General features: G+C 45.8%; 1 protein-coding gene across 2 annotated transcripts in view; it reads left to right on the forward strand.

Annotated features, from left to right (window-relative positions):
- Positions 1-20,453, forward strand: part of Kremen1 (kringle containing transmembrane protein 1) — a 68,088-nt gene that overhangs the window by 4,626 nt on the left and 43,009 nt on the right. For both annotated transcript variants that reach the window (XM_041636403.1, XM_041636404.1), the window contains exons 2-3: positions 12,333-12,495; positions 17,030-17,121. In XM_041636403.1, the coding sequence (XP_041492337.1) occupies positions 12,333-12,495; positions 17,030-17,121 (255 nt within the window). The remainder of the gene's footprint in view (positions 1-12,332; positions 12,496-17,029; positions 17,122-20,453) is intronic.

The following is a 20,453-nucleotide window of genomic DNA, read 5'->3' on the forward strand; positions in this document are numbered from 1 at the left end:
GAGCTTTAAAGCCAGGAAAGAGTAAAGACAGCATACGCAACTTTTAAAGATGAATCATAATGGTGGTAGCCATCAGCCTGTATGAGGACACTGTGTGGTTTCTTTTTATCCTCAAAGTAGATACATTATGGTGTTTGTAGCTTTCTTGGTATCCCCAAATCAAATAACAACATGGCAGCCAACATGGCAGCTTTCTAGAATAGTAGGGATTGCTAGCCAATCCCGTTTTAGTATGTAAATTACTTGCTGCTGTTCAATCTATAAAAATTCATCTTCAAAGAAAATTACTGGGCTGGTAAAAATATTTTTAATAATGACCACAGAAGTCATATTTATTTTTCTTTGAAGTTCTTCCGAAGAATCTTCTGGTTCTAATCAGTTTGTTCCCACATAAAATACAGTGGAAATCTACAATAATAAAATCCCCATTTCTCTGTCTATGGGGAAATAAACAGGGTGAGGACTCTTTTTCGGGGGCTTTCCCCTCGCCTTGCCCCAGACTCAAAGCCTCTATTACTGGTGGGTGTTTTGGCATCAGTTAAGGGCCTTCAATCCTTCCCTCCCTCCATGTTTTGCTCTTTCATTAAAGTGTTTCTGTTGTCTAATTATATCCTTTCAATCAAATTAGAGGCTGCAGCATCTGGTGAGGGCCCTAACTGCTGCCATCTGCACCTCGCGCACACAGGCCTTTTCAGCTGAGAATCACTCAGCTTCCAAATGGCAGGAAGAGATTTGGAAACAGTTCAGTTGAAGAGGAGGTTAGCTTAAAAAGAGCCTCTTCAAAGGCTGGGTGCACCGTCCTGCCTGCGTGATGTATGCATGGTTATACAGGACATCATTGGCTTGGCTCACCCGAGAGTCTTCCTAAGTGCTTCTGGCAGCTGAAGGGTTCCTAATTGTCTTAGCTGAAGTGACCAGGCTTTCTCCTCCCTGTTATGGTTTTGGAGGGCCCCAGTAGAGCTGAGAACGTCTCCCTTGAGAACAGTCTTTTGTTATGTGACCACTGGTTAACGGATGTGACACTTTCTCTTCATTTCGCCATTTCTTCTAACTCAGTGATTTCAACAGAAGGAGATTTCGCTCCCCAGGAAAAATTTGTAATACTTGGAGACATTTTTTTTTTAATTGTCACATGGGGGATGCTTTTACTGTCCAGTGGGTTGAAGCCCGGGTGCTATTAAACACTCTTGAATGTATGGAGCGGTCCTCTACGCCTGAGAATCACCTATCTGTAAGGATGGTGCTGAGGGAAAAAAACCCTGGCCTGTGTCATCATTTTGTCTTTTCACTGTGGCTTAAGGGCAGGCAACTCACATCAACATCATTTTTACCTGTCCTGAAACTGGCTCTGTAGACCAGGCTGGCCTCGAACTCACAATCCTGCCCGCCTCTGCCTCTTGCATGCTGTGATCAAAGGCGTGTGTGCCACCACACCCAGCCGAGACAATACATATCTACACTCTCAACACTCAGAAAAGCTGAGGCAGGAGAATCAACAGTTTGAAGCTAGCCTAGGCACAAACAAAACCCGTCTAGAAGAAGAAGGAGAAGGAAGAGAAACAACAACAGCATGACATTAGATGTGGTAACACACACTTAGAATCCTAGCTTTCTAGGTGGAGAAGCAGGGGTCAGGAGTTCAAGGCCAGCCTCTGTTATAAAGCAAGTTTGAGGCTATCTTGGCTTGCGTGAGACCTTATCAGAGAAAGAAAGCACATTTTCTATTGTCCACATCTAAGCTCCTTTAGCATTTCAGTGCATAGCCTTCTGTAAACCTGCACAGAGTGAGGACGCCTATGATTTCCTGCCTTTCTACTTCCATTTAAGATTGTCAGATTAAATATAGGATGCCCACCTGGATTCGGGTAAACACAATGTAATTTTTTAGTTTCAGTGTACCTTATTCAACGTTTAAGAATAGGTCTAAGAAATTATTCAGTAGTTGGGTTAGGGTTAGGTGTAGGGGGAAATTTGCATTTGTTTGTTTGTTTTTCAGTTCTGAAGGTAGAATTCAGGACCTTGCATAGCCTGGGCATGTGCTCTACCATTGAGCTACATCCCCAGTCCCTCCTTAGCATTGGTCTGAAGCTCAGATGTAACGGAGCACTTTGTGCTCCATTTGCTGAGCTGACACACTGCATGAGACTTTCTACCTTGGACAGTCAGAGTTATTCTGTTGGCCACACTCTGTCCTCGGCCTCGCTGCTCCAGGTGTCTACGATGACAGCACTGCCAGTCCTCCTCCCTGTATAGATCACAACCTTAGCTCTGACTCTTCTCCCTGGCCAGCGTTTCTGAAGTGTGATTCTTGAGTTGGATTTTTATGTGGGGATCAATTATCAAGTCCTTATCAGATGTCTGCTGCACACTGTTATCTCTCCCTGGGACTTGTTTGCCTCTTGCCAGAGCATAGAAGCCAGTGACTATTGCTGTAGGGTTAGCTTTGACGATGTGCTCCAGAGATAGCTTGTCCACCTGGCAATTAGCCCCTCTGCAGGAATACTGCTATTATTTGACCATCCCATATCAGCTAAAGAGAGCTGGAAAGCCCAGAGCCTGGTTCCCTGAAACAAGGACCACACCCTGCAGGACTCCATTATTGGAGAACTTGCTGATCATCTGACAGGCAGTGCTGATAAAACTTGTCTGGAGTCTGGGTTTTATAAGTTTACTTAATGCATTTTTAGTCCAATTGAGCGCTTTAGACAGTGCAAAATAGGATTGGTAAGGGCTCTAGATATAACTCAGTAGACCATATCACTTGCCTAACACGAGTGAAGTCTTGATTGAGGCCTGAAAAGAAAAAAAGAAATAGGAATGCTCATGATCATGAGGTAAGGTATAGCTGTGAACCAGGTGTTTCCCGCTTACAATATACTCAGAATATAAAAATGGCTCAGTTGGCAAGATGTTGGCCTAGCCCACACAAAGTTTTGGGTTCATTCCCAGCACCAAGTAAAACATGCTTTATCACCACACGCCTGGAATCCCATCTCTTTTAAGGTAGAAGCAGGGAGATCAGATACTGAAGACCATCGATCAAGACCAGCCTGTCCTAAAAAAACAAAAGGCACAGGGGCGACTTTATCGTCTATTTTATTAATTTGTTATTTTGTTTGTTTGTTTGTTCATAGACAGGAGCTCATGTAGCCCAAGCTGGCCTTGAACTATAATTTTTCCGCCTTTGGTTTCTGAATGTTGAGGTTATAGGTATCTGTCACCATGCCTGTTTTATTAACTGATGGAGAGAGAACCCGGAGCTGGGCTACAGCCTCAGCTTTAGTTTGTGTTTGGAGACTGTGTCTCTATGTATCAGAGGCTAGCTTTGTGTTTACAGCCCTTCTACCTCAGATGGGGTGACGATCACTGGACACCAAGGTCTGACAGGCTTGTTTTTGTTTTTGTTTTTTTTTAATTAGCAGGTATTTGACTTTTAAGTACTTGACTTACATAGAACTGTCTGGAACTTCTCAGAGGTGATTACCACGCAGTCAGAAAGACTGGTCCACAGGCAAGGAAAGTAGGGTACTTGATTGTGTAACAGAACCCCCCAGCTATGCATTTATTGTCTTCCCTTATTTGACAAACATAAACAAAAGCAGCTCTTTCTGTGAGCTGTCTTTTTTGGTTTTTTTCTTTTTTCCTTTTTTAACTCTAGACAGTGTTTCTATGTGGAGCCCTGGCCATCCTGGGCTATTTTTTTTTTCTATGTGCCTAAATTTTATTTTGAAATTACAGTAACCAGGCGGTGGTGGCGCACGCCTTTAATCCCAGCACTCGGGAGGCAGAGGCAGGTGGACCTCTGTGAGTTCGGGGCCAGCCTGGTCTACAAGAGCTAGTTCCAGGACAGGCACTAAAGCTACAGAGAAACCCTGTCTCGAAACAAAAACAAAAGACAAACAAACAAAAAACAAGCAAAAACAAAAACAAAAGATCTTAACACAGTGTGTGACAATAACAGTGGGGGACCCTGAACTGGGTCCCCAAAACAAAAAAGGGTAAAATGCTTGAGAAGCTCACCAGAAGGCAACTGGGCACTTTGAGGCACATCAGGTGGCCAGTGTCTGAGCCGCCAGGAACTCTGTGATCGGTTGGTGCCCTTCCTGTCCCTGCCCTGCAGCTATGTCTTTTTGAGGGCTTTGTTTGGTTGTTTTTTGAGAGTAAACTGAGATACTGTCCATCAGAAAGCAGAATTCAGAAATCTGAAAATATGTCATGTTTTCTGTCTCCTTAATTGAAAAACATTTTTGTGTGAAATCTAATTTCAAGATTGGACGGGCTTTTTGTAGATAAATACCGCAATTAGAGTACATCATGGTGCTCACATGTTACGTGGATAAATGAATGGTTCATATCATTGGTCAGGTAGGCCCACGTAGTATGTTGTTGTGCTTACATGTGTAAATAATGGTTCATATCATCAGCACATGATGGAATATGTCCTTTTGGCCCTGACAGTAAGGTCCCTCAAGGAACTTGGTTGTTAATGAAACGTTTTAGGACTCTGTTGAGCGGGTAACTTCTTACTACCCCTCTTAAACTAAGGCTTGTTTTATCTGTGTATATGTTAGGAACTGCTCAGTTAGCACAGAAACTGCCTGGGGCTTCCATCCTCAGAACATCAAAAAAAAAAAAAAAAAGCACTAAACAAACCCCAGCTATCTTCTATCTTTTGTGTGCCAGGGCATTGTGAATCACAATGTATATATATCAGTGGTTCTCAGTCTATGGGGTGTAAGCCCTTTGGGGATCACAAATCAGTTATTTATATTATGATTCATAACAGTAGCAAAATTACGGTTATGAAGTAGCAATGAAAGGATTTTATGACTGGGGTCAGCACAGGATGAGGAACTGTATTAAAGGGTCACAGCCTTAGGAAGGTTGAGAGCCACTGTTCTAAATGGTACGTAGAAATTCCTCAAGCACTGCTGCACAGCATGGTGGCTGTTCCCAGCAAAAACACATGTCAGCAGCAACACCCATAGCGTGTTTCCCAGTGGGCGCTGCCTGTGTGGGAGGGAAGCATACTCCAGATGAGAGCCAGATGGGGCAGGCCATCTCCCAAGACACCTTCTCTATTTTGACAACTAGTTTTTAAAAAATTATTTGTTTGTTCATTCATTTATTTTTGTCTATGTAGCCCTGACTGTCCTAGAATTTGTGACTCCTCCTGCCTCTGCCTCCTTAGTGCTTGGGATTATAGGTGTGTATATTTATTCCGGCTTCATTTTAGAAAAAAATTAATTATATTTTAGTGTGTGTGTGTGCATGTGTGTGTGTGAGAGAGAGACAGAGAGACTGAGCTGCGCCGATGCTCGTGTTGGAGGTCGGATGACAACTTGCTGGAGTTGGCTCTGTCCTTCAACCATGTGGAAGTGTGTCAAACTTCTTTTTCTTTTCTGTCTCTCTCTCTCTCTCTCTCTCTCTCTCTCTCTCTCTTTGAGACAGGGTTTCTCTCTGTAGCTTTGGAGCCTGTCCTGGAACTCCCTTTGTAGACCAGGCTGGCCTCGAACTCACAGAGATCCACCTGCCTCTGCCTCCCAAGTGCTGGGATTAAAGGCGTGCATCACCACTACTCGGCCTGAGTGTCAAACTTAAATGATTAATTAAATTGTCTTTACTAACTGAGTCATTTCGCCAGTCCTCAGCTTCCTTTTTAAATTTTTGCTTAACAAATAATAAGACCCACTCTATGTCATATTTTGAATTTAACCCTCTGGTCCTGTGCTTACCATAGGCTTTTTTTCTTGGAATGGTCTTTTAAATAATTTAGTATTTTGTTGTTGTTGTTTTGCTTTTGATACAGGGTTACCCTGTATGTCCCTGGTTGTCCTGGAACTAGCTCTGTAGACCAGGCTGGCCTCGAACTCACACAGATCCACCTGCCTCTACCTTCCGAGAGCTGGAATTAAAGGTGTGCACCACCACCGCCCAGCCCCTGTTACTGTTTTTAAGAACATCGTCTCCTAGATCTCCTGAGTAAATTGGGAGCAAGGGGTTCATGGGAGAGTTTAGAAGGGGAGGGGAGAGGAAGGGAGAGGAGTGGAGAAAAATATATAGCTTAATAAAACAACAAAAAAAGAGAAAAAAAAACAAGAAACAAAACAAAACAGAAAGAACATTGTCTCCTTAAATGAAAAGGAAACTCTAAAAGGTATTTTAATAGAAAAGCTACTGATGCCTAAAAAATTATAGTGATTATTTATGTGCTTACTCTACTTTGGGAAGAAATACAGCCTGTCCTATGTTCACGTTGCAAAGTTAATGCGTAATACAAGAAATAATATGTGAGTGTTCGTCTGGAGTCTAGATGGCTACAAACTTGGCTGGTTGAGTTTATGATTCTTGACAAGAAGCTAAGGCATATTTATTACAAAGCAGTATGCTATTTAATGATTTTTAGGATGGCTTCCATTTTTTTTATTATGGGATATTGAGAAATGTACAAAAATAGCCCAGGAAAGCCACAAATACCTGTTGTGTAGAGTCACAGTTCCCAACTGTGATTACTGTTACTTCATTCTCGGCTTCCCTCGCAGCATTTACGGGATTTTGCAACAAATCTCAGATATCTCATTTCATTTGTGTATGCTTCAGTTCTTATCTCCAAATGATAAGGATTCTTTAAAAAAAAAAAACATATTCTGTGACAAAGGCTGGCCTTGAGCTGACTGTTTCTCCTGTACACTGAGATTAAAGGTGTGAGCCACCATGCCCAGCTTTCATGTTGATTTCAAAGCAGGCTAAAATTAGCCAGTTACTTCTAACATGGTCCATAGAGGTGCTAAGTCATCCATGCAGAACACAGACTTAAGTTTTGGTGAATTAAAAGAAACATGGACTCTCATATATGTCACATGGAAATACAACTATAATTCTAGTCTAAAATCAGTAATTCCATAGATTCCCCGTGAGTAAAACATTCTTTGTCAGTGATGTGTAGTTTGGAGTGATATGTTAGGTCTTCTGTAGCCAAGGTTAGCCTTTAACTTGCTGTGTAGTTGAGGAGGAACTGGGTTTGCTTCTGTGAGAGGCTCTTGCCTTGGTATCTGGGCTGGTCTGGAACTCACAGTGGTTCTCCTGCTTCAGCGCCCTGAGTGCTGGGATCACAGGCATGGGCCACCATGTCCATCTCGTAGCCAATTTCCTATTACTGTCTGAGACCACCAACTGAAGGAAAGGCGTATCTGGGGCTTACAATTTGGGAGCCTTCAGTCCAGGGTCTGTTGGCATTGTTGCTTTGGAGCCTGGGACAAAGCATACTGGGCAGAAGAGAAGGCTGAGGTTCTTGAACCCCAGTGATACTGTGGGTGTCCTTTTCATGCAGTGCGCATTCCCTTGATGTATGCAATGTGACCTTAGGAGTACCCTGTGGTTCCTAGAAGGCCTGGAGAACGTACGTGGGCCCTCTTCTCTTTCCCTTGTGTTCATTCTGGTGAATTAAGTCCTTTGTAATAGTTTTGGTGTAGGTGTTTTTTGTGTTTTTGTTTGGTTCCTTTTTTTCCTGTGGCTTTATGAGACAGTCTTTGCCTATAGCTCTGGCCCAGAACTTACTGGCTTTGCAGTTTTGACCAGGATTTATTTTTTTCTTCCTTCCTTCCTTCCTTCTTTCCTTTCTTCCTTCCTTCCTTCCTTCCTCTTTCTCTCTCTCTCTCTTTCTTTTTTGAGACAAGGTCTCTCTGTGTATCCCTGACTGTCCTGGAACTCACTTCATAGACCAGGCTGGCCTCAAACTCAAGAGACTCACCTGCCTCTGCCCCCCGAATGCTGAGATTAAATGTGTACACCATTACACTTGACTTATACATGAAATATAAAATGCAGTGCTTGTATTAATTTGTTTCTTCTTCTTCTTCTTCTTCTTCTTCTTCTTCTTCTTCTTCTTCTTCTTCTTCTTCTTCTCCTCCTCCTCCTCCTCCTCCTCCTCCTCCTCCTCCTCCTCCTCCTCCTTTCTTCTTTTTAGTTTTTTGAGACAAGGTTTCTCAGTGTAACATCCCTAGCTGTCCTGGAACTAGCTCTTGTAGATCAGGGTGGCCTCGAACTCACAGAGATCTGCCTACCTCTGCCTCCCGAGTGCTGGGGTTAAAGGCATGCACCACCACCGCCTGACTTGTATTTTCTTCTTAAGTATAATAATTGAATTATGTAACTTAAGTGGCATATATAAATGAAGGTGTATTTTATATTGACAGCTGGATTTTGGTCAGAGAACAATTTGCTTCATTTCTTCCTTTCCTCCCCACCCCCTTCTTTCTGTGTGTGCACTCAAGTGTGGGCCTGTCTGTGTAGCCCTCGAGACCCTGCTTGTCCTGGTGCAGTCACCCCACCCATCAGGGAGGAGCAGCAGCTTTCTGGGCACTGTGCTGCTGGCCAGGGCTTGCCCACCTTGTACCCTGCCCACAGTGTTCTTCCCACTCTTCTCCAATTAGCCCCTCACATCTTTGCTCAGATGCCGACTCCTCTCCAGGCCCTGCTGGATCCTTCTTTTTATAGCACAGACCACTGTCTGATACTGATGTGGGTTTGTGAACCTCTGTTCCCTGTTAACATGGGAACGCCAAGAATCCCCAGTCTATCCGCTCAGCCCTGGGCAGTGGTCAGGGCTGAGTGAATGTCGAATGAATTCATGAATGGGGTGTAGACATTAGGTCTCTTGCCTTCATTCGTTCTCTTTTACTGAAAATGTGAATATGCAAGGCTCCATGTGATTTTCTTTGTTGTTTTAGCCTCTCCTTGCTTACCTAGACAAAGCTTCTGTCAGTTTCATAACAGTAGAAAAGAGGGGAGGCCGGGTCCATACCCTGCTGCAGTCAAGATGCATAGATAACTTTCAGTCCTTAGCACTGTTTCTCTTTTCCTCACCATTGACCTGCACTAGGCAAGTCTGGTTTTAAAAAAATCATTAAAATCTAGTATGCTTATTTAGAGTGGAATCAAGAACCACCTACCACACCTGTGACCTTATTGCTGGAGAGGTAGGGGCAGGAGGATCAGGTGGTCAAGGCCAGTCTTAGTTAGCTCTAGGTTAGCTTGAGCTAAGAGACCCTGTCTCAAAAAAAAAAAAAAAAAAAGTAGAGCTGAGGAAAACAAACTGAACCAGAAAAAGCACATTCCTGCTGCTAAATGGCATCTCCACCCCATTCATGGCACATTCTTCTATGGTACAAATAAGATCATCCGAATCCTTGGGAACGTGCCCCACAGGTTGCTGTGTATTGCTGAGGCTATTAGTGTTAAAGTCTACTTTGATGGCTCTTGATGACTTGTGAGCCATTGGCCTTTTTATTTCCTTGTTTGCTTGTTTGAGACAGGGTCCTTGTAACCCAGGCTAGACTTTAACTGACTGTAGCCAAGGATGACCCAGAACTCCTGGTCCTCCTGCCTCTATCTCCCAAGTACTGGGGTTACAGGTATATTCCGCCATGCCCTGCTTTCTTGCCACTTTTAGATTTGATTTTAGATTTGGTTGTGGCCTATTTGTGTGTAAGTCTGTGCCATGTATTGATGCCTGCAGAGGCCAGAAAGGGCATTGGATCTTCCGAAGCTGGAATTCCAGGTGGTTGTAAGCTGCCTAATTTGGGTGCTGGAAGCAGACCTCAGGTCTTCTGAAAGAGCAGCAAGCACTCTTAACAGCTGAGCCATCTCTCCAACCCCCCATTTTTAAAATTTATTTTTTATTGTCTATATTTAAGGTAGATAACATAATGTATTTTTGTTTGTTTTTGTTTTGAGGCAGTCTCGCTAGTAGCTCTGGCTGGCCTGAAATGCTCTATGTACACTAGGCTAGCTTCCTCTGCCTCTGGACACTGTGTGCCACCACACCCAACCCTGCAACATTATGTTTTGATGTATAAGATTAGATAGGTCAGACAGAGGTTGGCCTGATATTCATAGAATCATCTAGTCCTTAAAAAACAAAAAAATAAGGCCGTTAGTGGTGGCACACACCTTTAATCACAGTGTTCAGGAAGCAGAGGCAGGCAGATCTCTGAGTTTGAGGCCAGCCTGGTGTACAGAGCAAGTTCTAGGCTAGCCATGGCTACATAGAGAAACCCTGTCTTGAAAATCAAAAAAACAAAACAAAACAAAAATAAATAAATACCAATCTTCTTAAAATAAATAAGTAAATAAATAAAAAGAATCTAGTCTTGTGACTCCAAGATTGATTGGGCAACAGAATTGCCTAGGTTGGAATAAGGCTCTAATGTGGAACATACCACACATATATTATCCCCTCCTCCCATCCCTTCAAATGTAGCTGCCCCTTGGTATCTGTGCAGTATTTGTTCGGGTCCTCTGAGGACTCCGCAATGCAGATACTCACATTCTTGTTTTGTACGTCTCATGTGCATCCCTTCGTGTATTTTAAGTCATCTTTCGATTGTTTAGAATACCGAACACGATTAGAATGCTGTGTGAATGGTTTCAGGGAGTGATGAAGGGAAGAGATGAGTGTGTGGAATCTGGGCTTAGGCTGGACGTATGTGTATCCCTAGTGGGCCAGACAGAGGAAGGAGGCAAAGAGAGGCAGAGATGAGAGGGGCTTCTGAGGAGGCAGTGTTTATCTTGCAACTAGAAATATTAGAGGAAGAACATTTGGGCAGGAAATGGGGAAGTGTGTTCCCAGGATTAAAAGCAGACCAGTGTGGTTTGACCACAGTGAGTGACTAAGGGAAGAGCTGGGTTTACAGCAGGGAGGCCTTGAAAATACCCACAAGACAAACCTTCATTCTCCCGGGACCTTTGAGTTCTGCGTGGAAAGTGGGTGGTAGAGCTGAGGAGGCAACCCTGAGACCTAAACTGTTCCCCCATGACTAGTGGGGCCAGAACAGAGGTTCTAAAGCTGAGAAGGGAAGTCAGCCGGGAACTGCTGTTGGTGAAGGAAAGAATGTCACCGTGGGGCATATCCTATGTGGGGTGTGATCAACAGTGTGGTGCACACTGGTGTGGATGGTGGCCATTTAGACAGTGAGCCCAAGCTGAGCCTTTGGTTTTGTGTTTGTCACTCTATGCTGAGCCGCCCTCCTTTGAACTTTTGTGTTAACGCCCTCATGGTCTGTGAGGACCCACATTTAACATATTAACATTGCACCAGGCATGATAAGTTGCTGTGGTTTTCTGTGTCTCCTCGGATTCAGATTATTTGAGTTACCCATAAATGGTGCCGTTCCAGACAAAACACAGCGCCTAACTGGTAGGAGGAAGGTGTGACTGGGAGGAAGATGTCCAGTTTCTGAGTGGTCAGAGAAACTTCTTTTGGAATAGAGCTGTGTTCCTATTGTCCGCACGCCTGGTAGTCTAGAACAGGCACAGGCACTGCCCAGTGGGAGACAGCATCATGTCCTTATTACCGGAAGTTATAGGTCGCCGTGTGCTAGGATGAAGAACAGAGGAAAGCTAAGAATGTCGGTGGAACTCCCCCAGACTGTCAGGGTTCTAGTGATACATCTTAAAAAAGTGTTTGAAGTGCTTCTATCTGTCAGCTTCAACTAAGCTAATTTTAAAAAATTGCTCTTTGTACTCTGCCTTTCTCATGAACCTCTGTGAATTTAATGCATACAATATGTGGGAGGAAGCCTGTCAGCCTCGGCTCCCATCTCCCAGAGTCGGAGAAGTGGATTTTAGAAGTGCATGATTGCACCTGCGAGGATCCGTCATCTCATGGAATGGGACCTGAGACCATTTTCAACACATATCTAGGAAAGCATTGCAGGAGGAGGTGAGAGAGCGTGCTGGCCCCGCCCTCCATTGCCCCCTGTTTTGTTGCACCTCAGACTACGCAGGGAGGACTGTTCCTCATTACCAGGGAATGTGAGTCATTCCCAGATTTGTGTGATTGGGATTCCAAAGCGTTGCTGTATCCGATGGCCTTATTAAATCCAAGTGTCAGAGCAGCCTTTCAGACTGTAGGGGAGCACTCAGTTACAGCTGGTGACCTGGTTCTAGTTACCACACAGAGACGCTGGCGAGAGCAGGGGACCCCTCTGAGTGCCCAGAATTCCATGTGCGTGGCTAGATTTGGGGGTTTGTCTCCAGACTCACGTCATGGGCTCCAGTGCATTTCAGCTCCATGTTTATGTCCTCACTGGGACCTGTAGACTTCAAGGGGAAGTGAGTGCCCCAGTGACCCAACAACCTGCTGCCAACAGTGCCTAGCATTGCAGGGCACCTCTTTGCAGATTCCCTCAGCCCAGCAGGCCGCCCAGGATCTAGCAAACACAATCCCATTTCCAGCTTGGTCCAAACAAAACAAATAAAACATTCACCAGAGAGGGAGGAAACTATAAATGTTGCCAGAAAATTAGTATGCTGTTTTTTCCTTCTTCCAGAATGTTTCACAGCCAATGGTGCAGATTACAGGGGAACACAGAGCTGGACAGCACTGCAAGGCGGGAAGCCATGTCTGTTCTGGAACGAGACATTCCAGCATCCATACAACACGCTGAAGTACCCCAGCGGGGAAGGTGGTTTGGGTGAGCATAACTATTGCAGGTAAGATGGGCCGTAGTGCTGTGGGGTGATCTCTGGTTCCTCCAGTTCTATCCAGCCCCTCTCATAACAGCAGTGCTTTCTTGTCTCCTCCTGGCCAACTCAGAGAGCCACATCATTCTTATTAAAATGGATTAATCAGTGCAGGAGAGATGGCTCAACAGTTACAAACACAGGCCGCTCTTCCAGAGGATCCAGGTTCAGTTCACAGCACCCACAATACCGCTCAGAATAGTCGGTAACTACAGTTCTGGGGGATCCGACACCTTCTTTTGGCCTCTGCGGTCACTGCCGATGGGAAACACACACAAGAAATAAAAAACATAAAGATGAAATCAGTCTCTTCCTCTGTCTTCCTGTCTGTCTTGGTCTCTGTCTCTTTCTCTCTCTTTTCTCTAACTTAGTTCACTTTCATACTGGCTTTCAGAGCTGTGTCCTGTCTGGTCACTCTTGTCTCTTTGGGAGGATTTTCTCAGGTAAGTCTCCCACCAGTGAGCGTTTCACCAAAGCTGCTGAAGATGTTCAGGCTATCTGGGACCCAAACCTCCCTCTACCATGTTCCTAGGCTGTGCTTGAACTCCTGGATTCAGGTAGCTCTACTCTTCAGCATGTTAGCTGCGAGGCAGCAGGTATGCGCCTCTTTGGGCTCCAGCAGGGAACTCTGATCTCACTCCATGATCTTCAGGTATATATTTATGGTTTTCTTGGGAGATGAGCCCCAGCCTTGGTCAGGTTCTAAGACTGAGAGAGTTACTAGATGGCCCAGTGGTTAAGGTGCTTCCTGTGGATTCAGAGTTGGGATCCTGAGAACCCAAGTCAGTGCTGGGTTGTTGTAAAGCCCACCTGGCATTCTGGTGCTCCGAAGGCAGAGGTGAAATTCCAGGGGCATGCTGGCTACCTAGAGAGCCATGGTGACTAGTGTGAGACGCCGTCTCCAAATGTAGAGATCAAAGGAGAAAGCCTCCAAAGCCAACCTCACACCACCACATACATAAATCCACATGTACACACACATACACACGGACAGACAGAAAGATAAAAATAGAATTACAAGTTTTTAGAAACTAGAGGAAAAAAATCCAAGCGCCTTGTTTATACCTTCAGCTCCTTACACCCGAGACGGTGCTAGCATGACTCATGGTTCAGCAATGTGTTGAATTTACTCACTCTTGGGACAGGTGCACAGGCTGCCTCCTGCACCATTAGGACAAGAAAGAGCGACTGCAGAGCCCTGCTCTCAGTTCTGGTTGTTGTACATGAACATCTCAATCACCGGCACTGTTGACCTAGCTGAGCCAACACATATATTTCTGATTGTGTGGGCCTCTGTTTGCCTCCCATCCTCCGCATGCCCAAGCTAGCACTCTAGGCCTTTGTGGTCCTTGTCTCTTTACATCACTTCTATCCTAGCTTGCATCCACGGACTACCCCAGGTTTGCTGTCGCTGTGGTTCTTCATGTGTCACTGTAAGAGCAGGTTCGTTACAAGCCAGGCATGGCTGTGTGTGTGCCTGTAATCTCAGCAATTGAGAGGTTCTGGGAAGAAGATAAAGAGTCCAAGGCCATCCTTGGCTACATAGTGAGTTTGAGGCCAGCCTGGGCTATGTAAGATTCTGTCTCAAAAACCTAAATCAAACAAAGTAAAAGCGTTATTTAGTGTTTGGATAGTCATGAGCCCTGCCTGGCAACATCTCCAAGTGTTATGTGTGCCATCTTTCCACTCTGCTGTCATTTGTAATTTTTAAAGATGTATTTTCTTATTTTAAATTGTGTCTAATGTGTTTTCATGGGTCTGTACACAAGTGCAGGTGCCACAGAAGGCAAGAAGTGCCCAAACCCCCGTAGCCGGAGTTTCAGAGGGCTGTGAGCTACCTGAGATGGATTTTGGGAACTGGACTCCAGATCCACCTGGAGAACAGTGCGTGCTTTTAACCTCTGAGCCACCTCTCCAGTCCCTGTCCTTTGTGTTTTATGGTTAGTGCTACTTAGGCTCATTAATCAATTTTTCACTATCTTCAAAGTTCTGCATATTAATATTTTGTATACATCAAAGCTTACAGTCTGCTCAGGTGGTTTAGTGGGGAAAGGTGCTTGCTGTCATGCTTGATGACCTCACTCCAATACCCTGAACCCAATGACAGAAAGAAAGGACCAACTCTGTATGTGTGCCATGGCACATGCTCACTCACAAGTCTGCACAGACTTACTGCAGATAAGTAAGTGAATGTTTAAAACAAATGCTAGGGAGATAACTTGGTAAAGTGCTTGCTCAAAGATCGGGCTTTGATTCTTCAGAACCCATATTAAAAAAAAGCTCTGTACCAGGTGGTGGTGGCATACATCTTTGATCCCAGCACTCAGGAGGCAGAGTATATCTCTGTAAGATCAAGACCAGCCTGTTGTACAAAGCAATTCCAGGGCAGCCAGGGCTGTTACACAGAGAAACCCTGTCTTGGAAAACAAACAGACAGACAACCCTAAAACAAAAAGAGTTCCGTGTGGTTGTGCTCTTGTCATCTCAACAGTGGGAGGCAGAGACAGGCAGGTCCCTGCGACTCTGGCTTGCCACCAGGCAAGGTTCAGGCCAGTGAGAGAAACCCTGCCTCAAAATTAAAAAAAAAAGATGAACAGCGCCTAAAGAATGACACCCAAGGTTGACTTCTGGTCTCCAAATGTTCACTCTTGCACACGCATTCACATGAACATGCATTCACACACACTTGATCATGCGCACATACATGAGCGTGCACAGACAGGTGACCATGCGTACACGCACAAACCCCAGTGTTGCTCCATCTGCTCCATCCCCTTCCTCTAACATATGGCCACTTGTTGTCTAAGGTGTTTTTGCTTTGCTTTTCTTGGCAATGCTGGGGAAATGCTCTCCACTGTGCTGTCCCTGAAGTATCTCCTGGTAGGTTGGTTTACCCTGTTACAAAGCATTCCCAAAACTCAGAAGAGCTATTTTAAATTTGACTCTAAGGTAAATTTTAAATTTCCAATGAGAGAAAAACAACATTTTACTAGCTGAGTGCACATGTCTGCTCACAGGAGTGTGTCTGTAAGCATACCGAGGGCTGGTACCTGAGGGCTGTGAGCACCTTCCCCCAGTACCTTTTCACTTAACTCCTTGGACTACAGCCCTCTGGTTTGATGGAATGTACCAGACCTGAATTACCAGTTTATACTTCAAAAGGAGAGAGGCTGAACCTCTCTCTCATGTTGATAATATCACATCAGAGCCCAGGCTTTTTGCTTTAGCGCTGCAGAGAAGTAAGGATGGGTCTGCCTGCTCTTTATTAAGCTGTTCGACGCTTTTCAGAATGGCTTTCACGTTGATAGTAAACACTTGTTGTCTAGGGGTTTTACCCAATACTACATCAAAGCTGAACTCGGGACAGAGGGAGGAAGATGCTGGTGAAATACTGTTTAAAGAAGGGCTTTGTACAAGCTCTGCCACTTTGATTTCTCAGCTGATATCTGACACCATGTTTGTCTTGTGCGACTTTTCAGATCCATCTCATCTGAGATGTCTACCCGCTTTCCAGTGATGGGAACAGGCTTCTCCTGGCTGGGTCTGAAGTATCTGGATTAGAGGGGGAGGCAGGCCCAGGGAAGAGCAGAGTCGCCTCTCACACCTGCCTTTGGGCACAAAAAAGAAAAGAATCCTTTGTGCCTGGGAAGCTTATCTCTAGGCCACACAATGGGCTTGTCTGCTCAGGCCCATAAGCCTGCTGCCGAGCTTGCTGGGGTGGGAGTGTTGGAAGGGGGTCCTCATGTCCATTTCCTGCCTAACTGGAGTGTCAGGTTTCCAGTATTCTGAGCCTAAATAAAGGAGGCTTGAGAAGGGGTGAAGAGAGGTGAGCTTGTCTCTCTGTAGCCGCCCTGTCATTGTTGAACTGCTTCACAAGCACCACCCTTTACTGAGATGACATCTCTGCACCAAAATGACCTTGCAGGTCATTTACTCCAAGCTTCTCTCACTTGGGAACATGGAAATAAGTCTTTAAAAAAACATGATTACCATGTTAGAAGTCAGGTCCTGACTGAGAAGCCTCTGTGAAGTCTGTATGGTGATGGAGGAGACCACTTCTGTCATGTGTGAGGTAGCCAGCCTAGGCTGAGTAGGCTTGCCAGCTGACATTGTGTTATGTGAGTTTATTTGGCTGTTTAGAAACTGTACACTTGGGGTAGTCATTATTGAAGAAGGTAGAAACTAAAATCAGAAAAGAAAAAACAAACTAAAATTGCCAGTAGTCTTAACACCTAGGAACAAACATTCTTTAGACCTGAGATTTCCTTAAATATGCCTTTTCCAACTTCAGAGGATTATATTGTCTGTAGTTTCATTATTATTTTGTTTATCTCAGCTTCTTGGGTGTTGTGATTACAGTCCTGCGCCACTGTGGCCGACTTAGGTTTTCCTTCCTGATGAGAGATGACATTGAAATGCACAGCAGTCATTAGAAGCGACAGGAAACAGTTCTGTAAAGCTAAATGGGCCAGGTGGATCATCAGTGTGTCCTTATTCCCAACAGAAATCCAGATGGAGACGTGAGCCCCTGGTGCTATGTGGCGGAGCATGAGGACGGCGTCTACTGGAAGTACTGCGATATTCCTGCTTGCCAGAGTAAGGCTGACACACCCTCTGATGGCTTAGAACAGGTTAACTCCTGTTGCTGGGTTTCAGTAGTGAGTGCAAAGAAAGGTGTCATGGGTTAGGGGCTTCCACTTCTCTTGTGGAGTTCTCAAGTACTAGGAACACCCAGTTCCATGGCATACCATTTCCGGGTGTTTCCCAAGTGGGTAAGCTCAATGAAAAGTCCCATATTTGGTATTATTTGGCCTCAATTTCTCTGAAAAATGATAGTAACTGGTCACATAGGGCCCACAGCTCTTCAGTTCACAGTATCTATTGTGTTTTTAATGATGATCCATAACTCAGTCTCTTCAACCTTTTGTGCTTATGTATATGTGTATTCATGTGTGTGTGGATATGTGCATGTGTTCATAGGTATGCAGAATATATGTATGAGCATGTGTTCATAGGTGTGCATATATGTGTATGTGCATGTGCACATATGTCCTTTATGAGTGGAAGCTGAAGGTCAACTTGGGTGTTGTTGCTCCCAAGGTTGCCACGCACCTTGTTTGCTGAGCCTGGATCTCTAGCTGGAACCTGGGACTGATGGGTTAGTCAAGGCTCTCTGGGCAGAGCCATGAGATCCTCTTGTCTCCACCTTTCTAGCTCAGGGATTATAAACCTTTGTCACTGTTAAGGATTTTCTGGTCAACAAACCTTTCCGCCGACGCAAATAATCCCAACCAGACCAAATCAGACTGAATTAAAAGATACCCAGCTTTAATGGGTGCCAGCACTTCTGGGTGACCCCTGGGAAAATACGGAGGTGGTGGGGGAGGAAAACCCAAACGACCACCTGAGAGGGAAAGGGGGAGACCATGTGGCCATTCTCTGGGGGGCAGTTTAAATAGCCTGTGGGAGTGGTCTTGACCCTCCCTGGGGAGGGGCCACTGTTTGGCAGGCTTTCTCGGAGGTGAAGTCTGGGCTGAGGCAGCTCCCAGGGAAGGGAGCTAGAAATGGAGCTTTCTGCCCAGCATTCCAAAGATGGATGTCAGGGGCCTGGGGTGAAGCCCCCGACTAAATATTCCAGACTCTTTGTATAAAGGGGTGCAAGGGAGTTGAGGTGATGCTTCCGACCAAACATTTCAGACTCGCTTTGGATAAAGGGACGCTGGCTTCCGCCTGGCTACTTCCCGCGGACATGGGTGACGTAGGAGAGGGGAGAGCTAGGAGTTGGCGGGCTCACGCTCAGCGAGAGGTGTGGCTGGAGAGGCATCTGGTTTACTGCCATCCTGGAGACGTCAGACATCTGCTCCTTGAGGGCGATGAGGACGCAGGTGGCTGAGTTCAATGGAGAGCTCGGTTAGCTGTTGTTTGATGAGTCCATTGGCCCTCTCCACCTTTCCCGAGGATTGTGGGCGGTAGGGGATATGGAATTTCCAGGAGATGTTGAGAGCTTCTGACATAAGCTCCATGACCCTGGAAGTGAAGGCTGGCCCATTGTCCGTCTGTGTGGTCCATGGGACACCAAACCGAGGAATGATGTGGTCCAGGAGTACCTGAGCCACCACATCTGCCATTTCCCTGGAGGCCAGAAACGCTTCTATCCACCCTGTAAAAGTACCCTCAAGTGTTAGGAGATAACGGAGCTTTTTATGAGTAGGCATATGGGTGAAATCAACCTGCCAATCTTCACCCGGTTGATGTCCACGAAGCTGATGCAGAAGCTGACGTATATGGAGAGCCCCCTGTGGATTGGCCTGGGCACAGGTCTGGCAGAAGGAGCCAAACTGTGAAATACGATCTCAGAGATGGGTGGGGTCAAAGAGGGGCTCTAAGAAATGGAACAAAGCTTTGGGGCCTATGTGTAAGGTCTGGAGATGTCTGAAATGATTGACAATACCTGGTCTTGAGGAAGGATGAGACAGTTATTTAAGTAGAACCTTCAATCCTTTGTATTTATGACCCCCCCCCCCTTTTTTTTTTTTTTTTGGTTTTTCGAGACAGGGTTTCTCTGTGGTTTTGGAGCCTGTCCTGGAACTAGCTCTTGTAGACCAGGCTGGTCTCGTACTCACAGAGATCCGCCTGCCTCTGCCTCCCGAGTGCTGGGATTAAAGGCGTGCGCCACCACCGCCCGGCTATGATCCCCTTTTTATGAGCTTGGTTGGTAACAGGGCTGATAGGAGGGAGTCAAGAACAAAATATGTTCTGTGTAGTCAAAGGAGCTGGAGGCCCCTGGGCCACTGGCTCAGCCTTGGCATTGCCTAAGGCCACTGGGTCCTTGGAGGATTGGTGTCCCTTACAGTGAATAATGGATACTTCTGCAGGGAGCTAGAGGGCCTTCAAGAGGTTGTCTACTACAAGGGGTCCGTTAACTATGGGAGTCCCTTGGTAGTAAGGAAGCCCCTTTCCTTCCAGAGTGCAGAATGGGTATGGGCTATTAAGAAGGCATATTTAGAGTCAGTATAGATATTAGCCCATTGGCCCTTGGCTATTTGGAGTGCCCTAGTCAAGGCAATTAATTCGGCCTTTTGTGAGGAGGCTCCCATTGGCAGTCAGTCACTTCAACTGTGTTAGTGGAAGTGACCACTGCATACGCTGCCTGGTGGTTTCCTGATTTGTCTATAAGGGAATTTCTATCAACAAACAGGGTGAGTTGGGGATTTCTAAGTGGCTGGTCTAGAAGACCTGGCTGAGGTGAGTTTAAGGCCTCTACAGCCTCTGGGCAAGAGTGAGAGGAGGTACCAGAGTGGGAGGGAACAGGAAGGAAAGTTGTGGGGTTTAGGGCAGTACTGGAGACCAAAGTAATTTGGGGGTTTTCTAGAAACAGTAAGTGAAGGCCCAAGGAGAGAGAGAGGAATGACTCAGAAGGTCTGAGAGGTGGTGGGTAGAATATACCGTGATTGGTCTGGACAGGGTGATCTTGAGAGCCTCCTGAGTGAGTTCAGCTGCTGCTGCCAGAGCTCTCAGGCATGGTTGCCATCCACAGACGGTGAGGTCCAGCTGTTGGGGTAAAAAGGCGACAGCCCGATTCAAAGGCCCAGCCTGTTGGGTTAGAACTCCCGTGGCCACTCCTGACTTCTCATCTGCATAAAGGTGGTAAGGTCTCATGGCGTCTGCAAGAGCAGGGGCTGTCAGAAGGGCATCTCACAGTAGAAAGAAGTGGCGGCGGACGATGGTCGATGGCCAGGTGGGTGAGAGCCCCCATGGGGGTCTCTCTGGCTGCCTGGTACCAAGGCTTGGCTGTAATGGCAAAGTCAGGGATCCAATGGTAGAAGAACCCGAGCAGGCCCCAAAATGAGAGAATCTGAGCCCCTGTGGTTGGGGGCTGTAAACCCTGTCAGAGGTGAGGGTCTTAGACCCAGACTGAGTTGAACACC

Source organism: Microtus oregoni, unplaced genomic scaffold (genome assembly GCF_018167655.1).
Source record: "Microtus oregoni isolate MIOR12 unplaced genomic scaffold, Mior012 000049F_ref0000343, whole genome shotgun sequence".
Lineage (NCBI taxonomy): Eukaryota > Metazoa > Chordata > Mammalia > Rodentia > Cricetidae > Microtus > Microtus oregoni.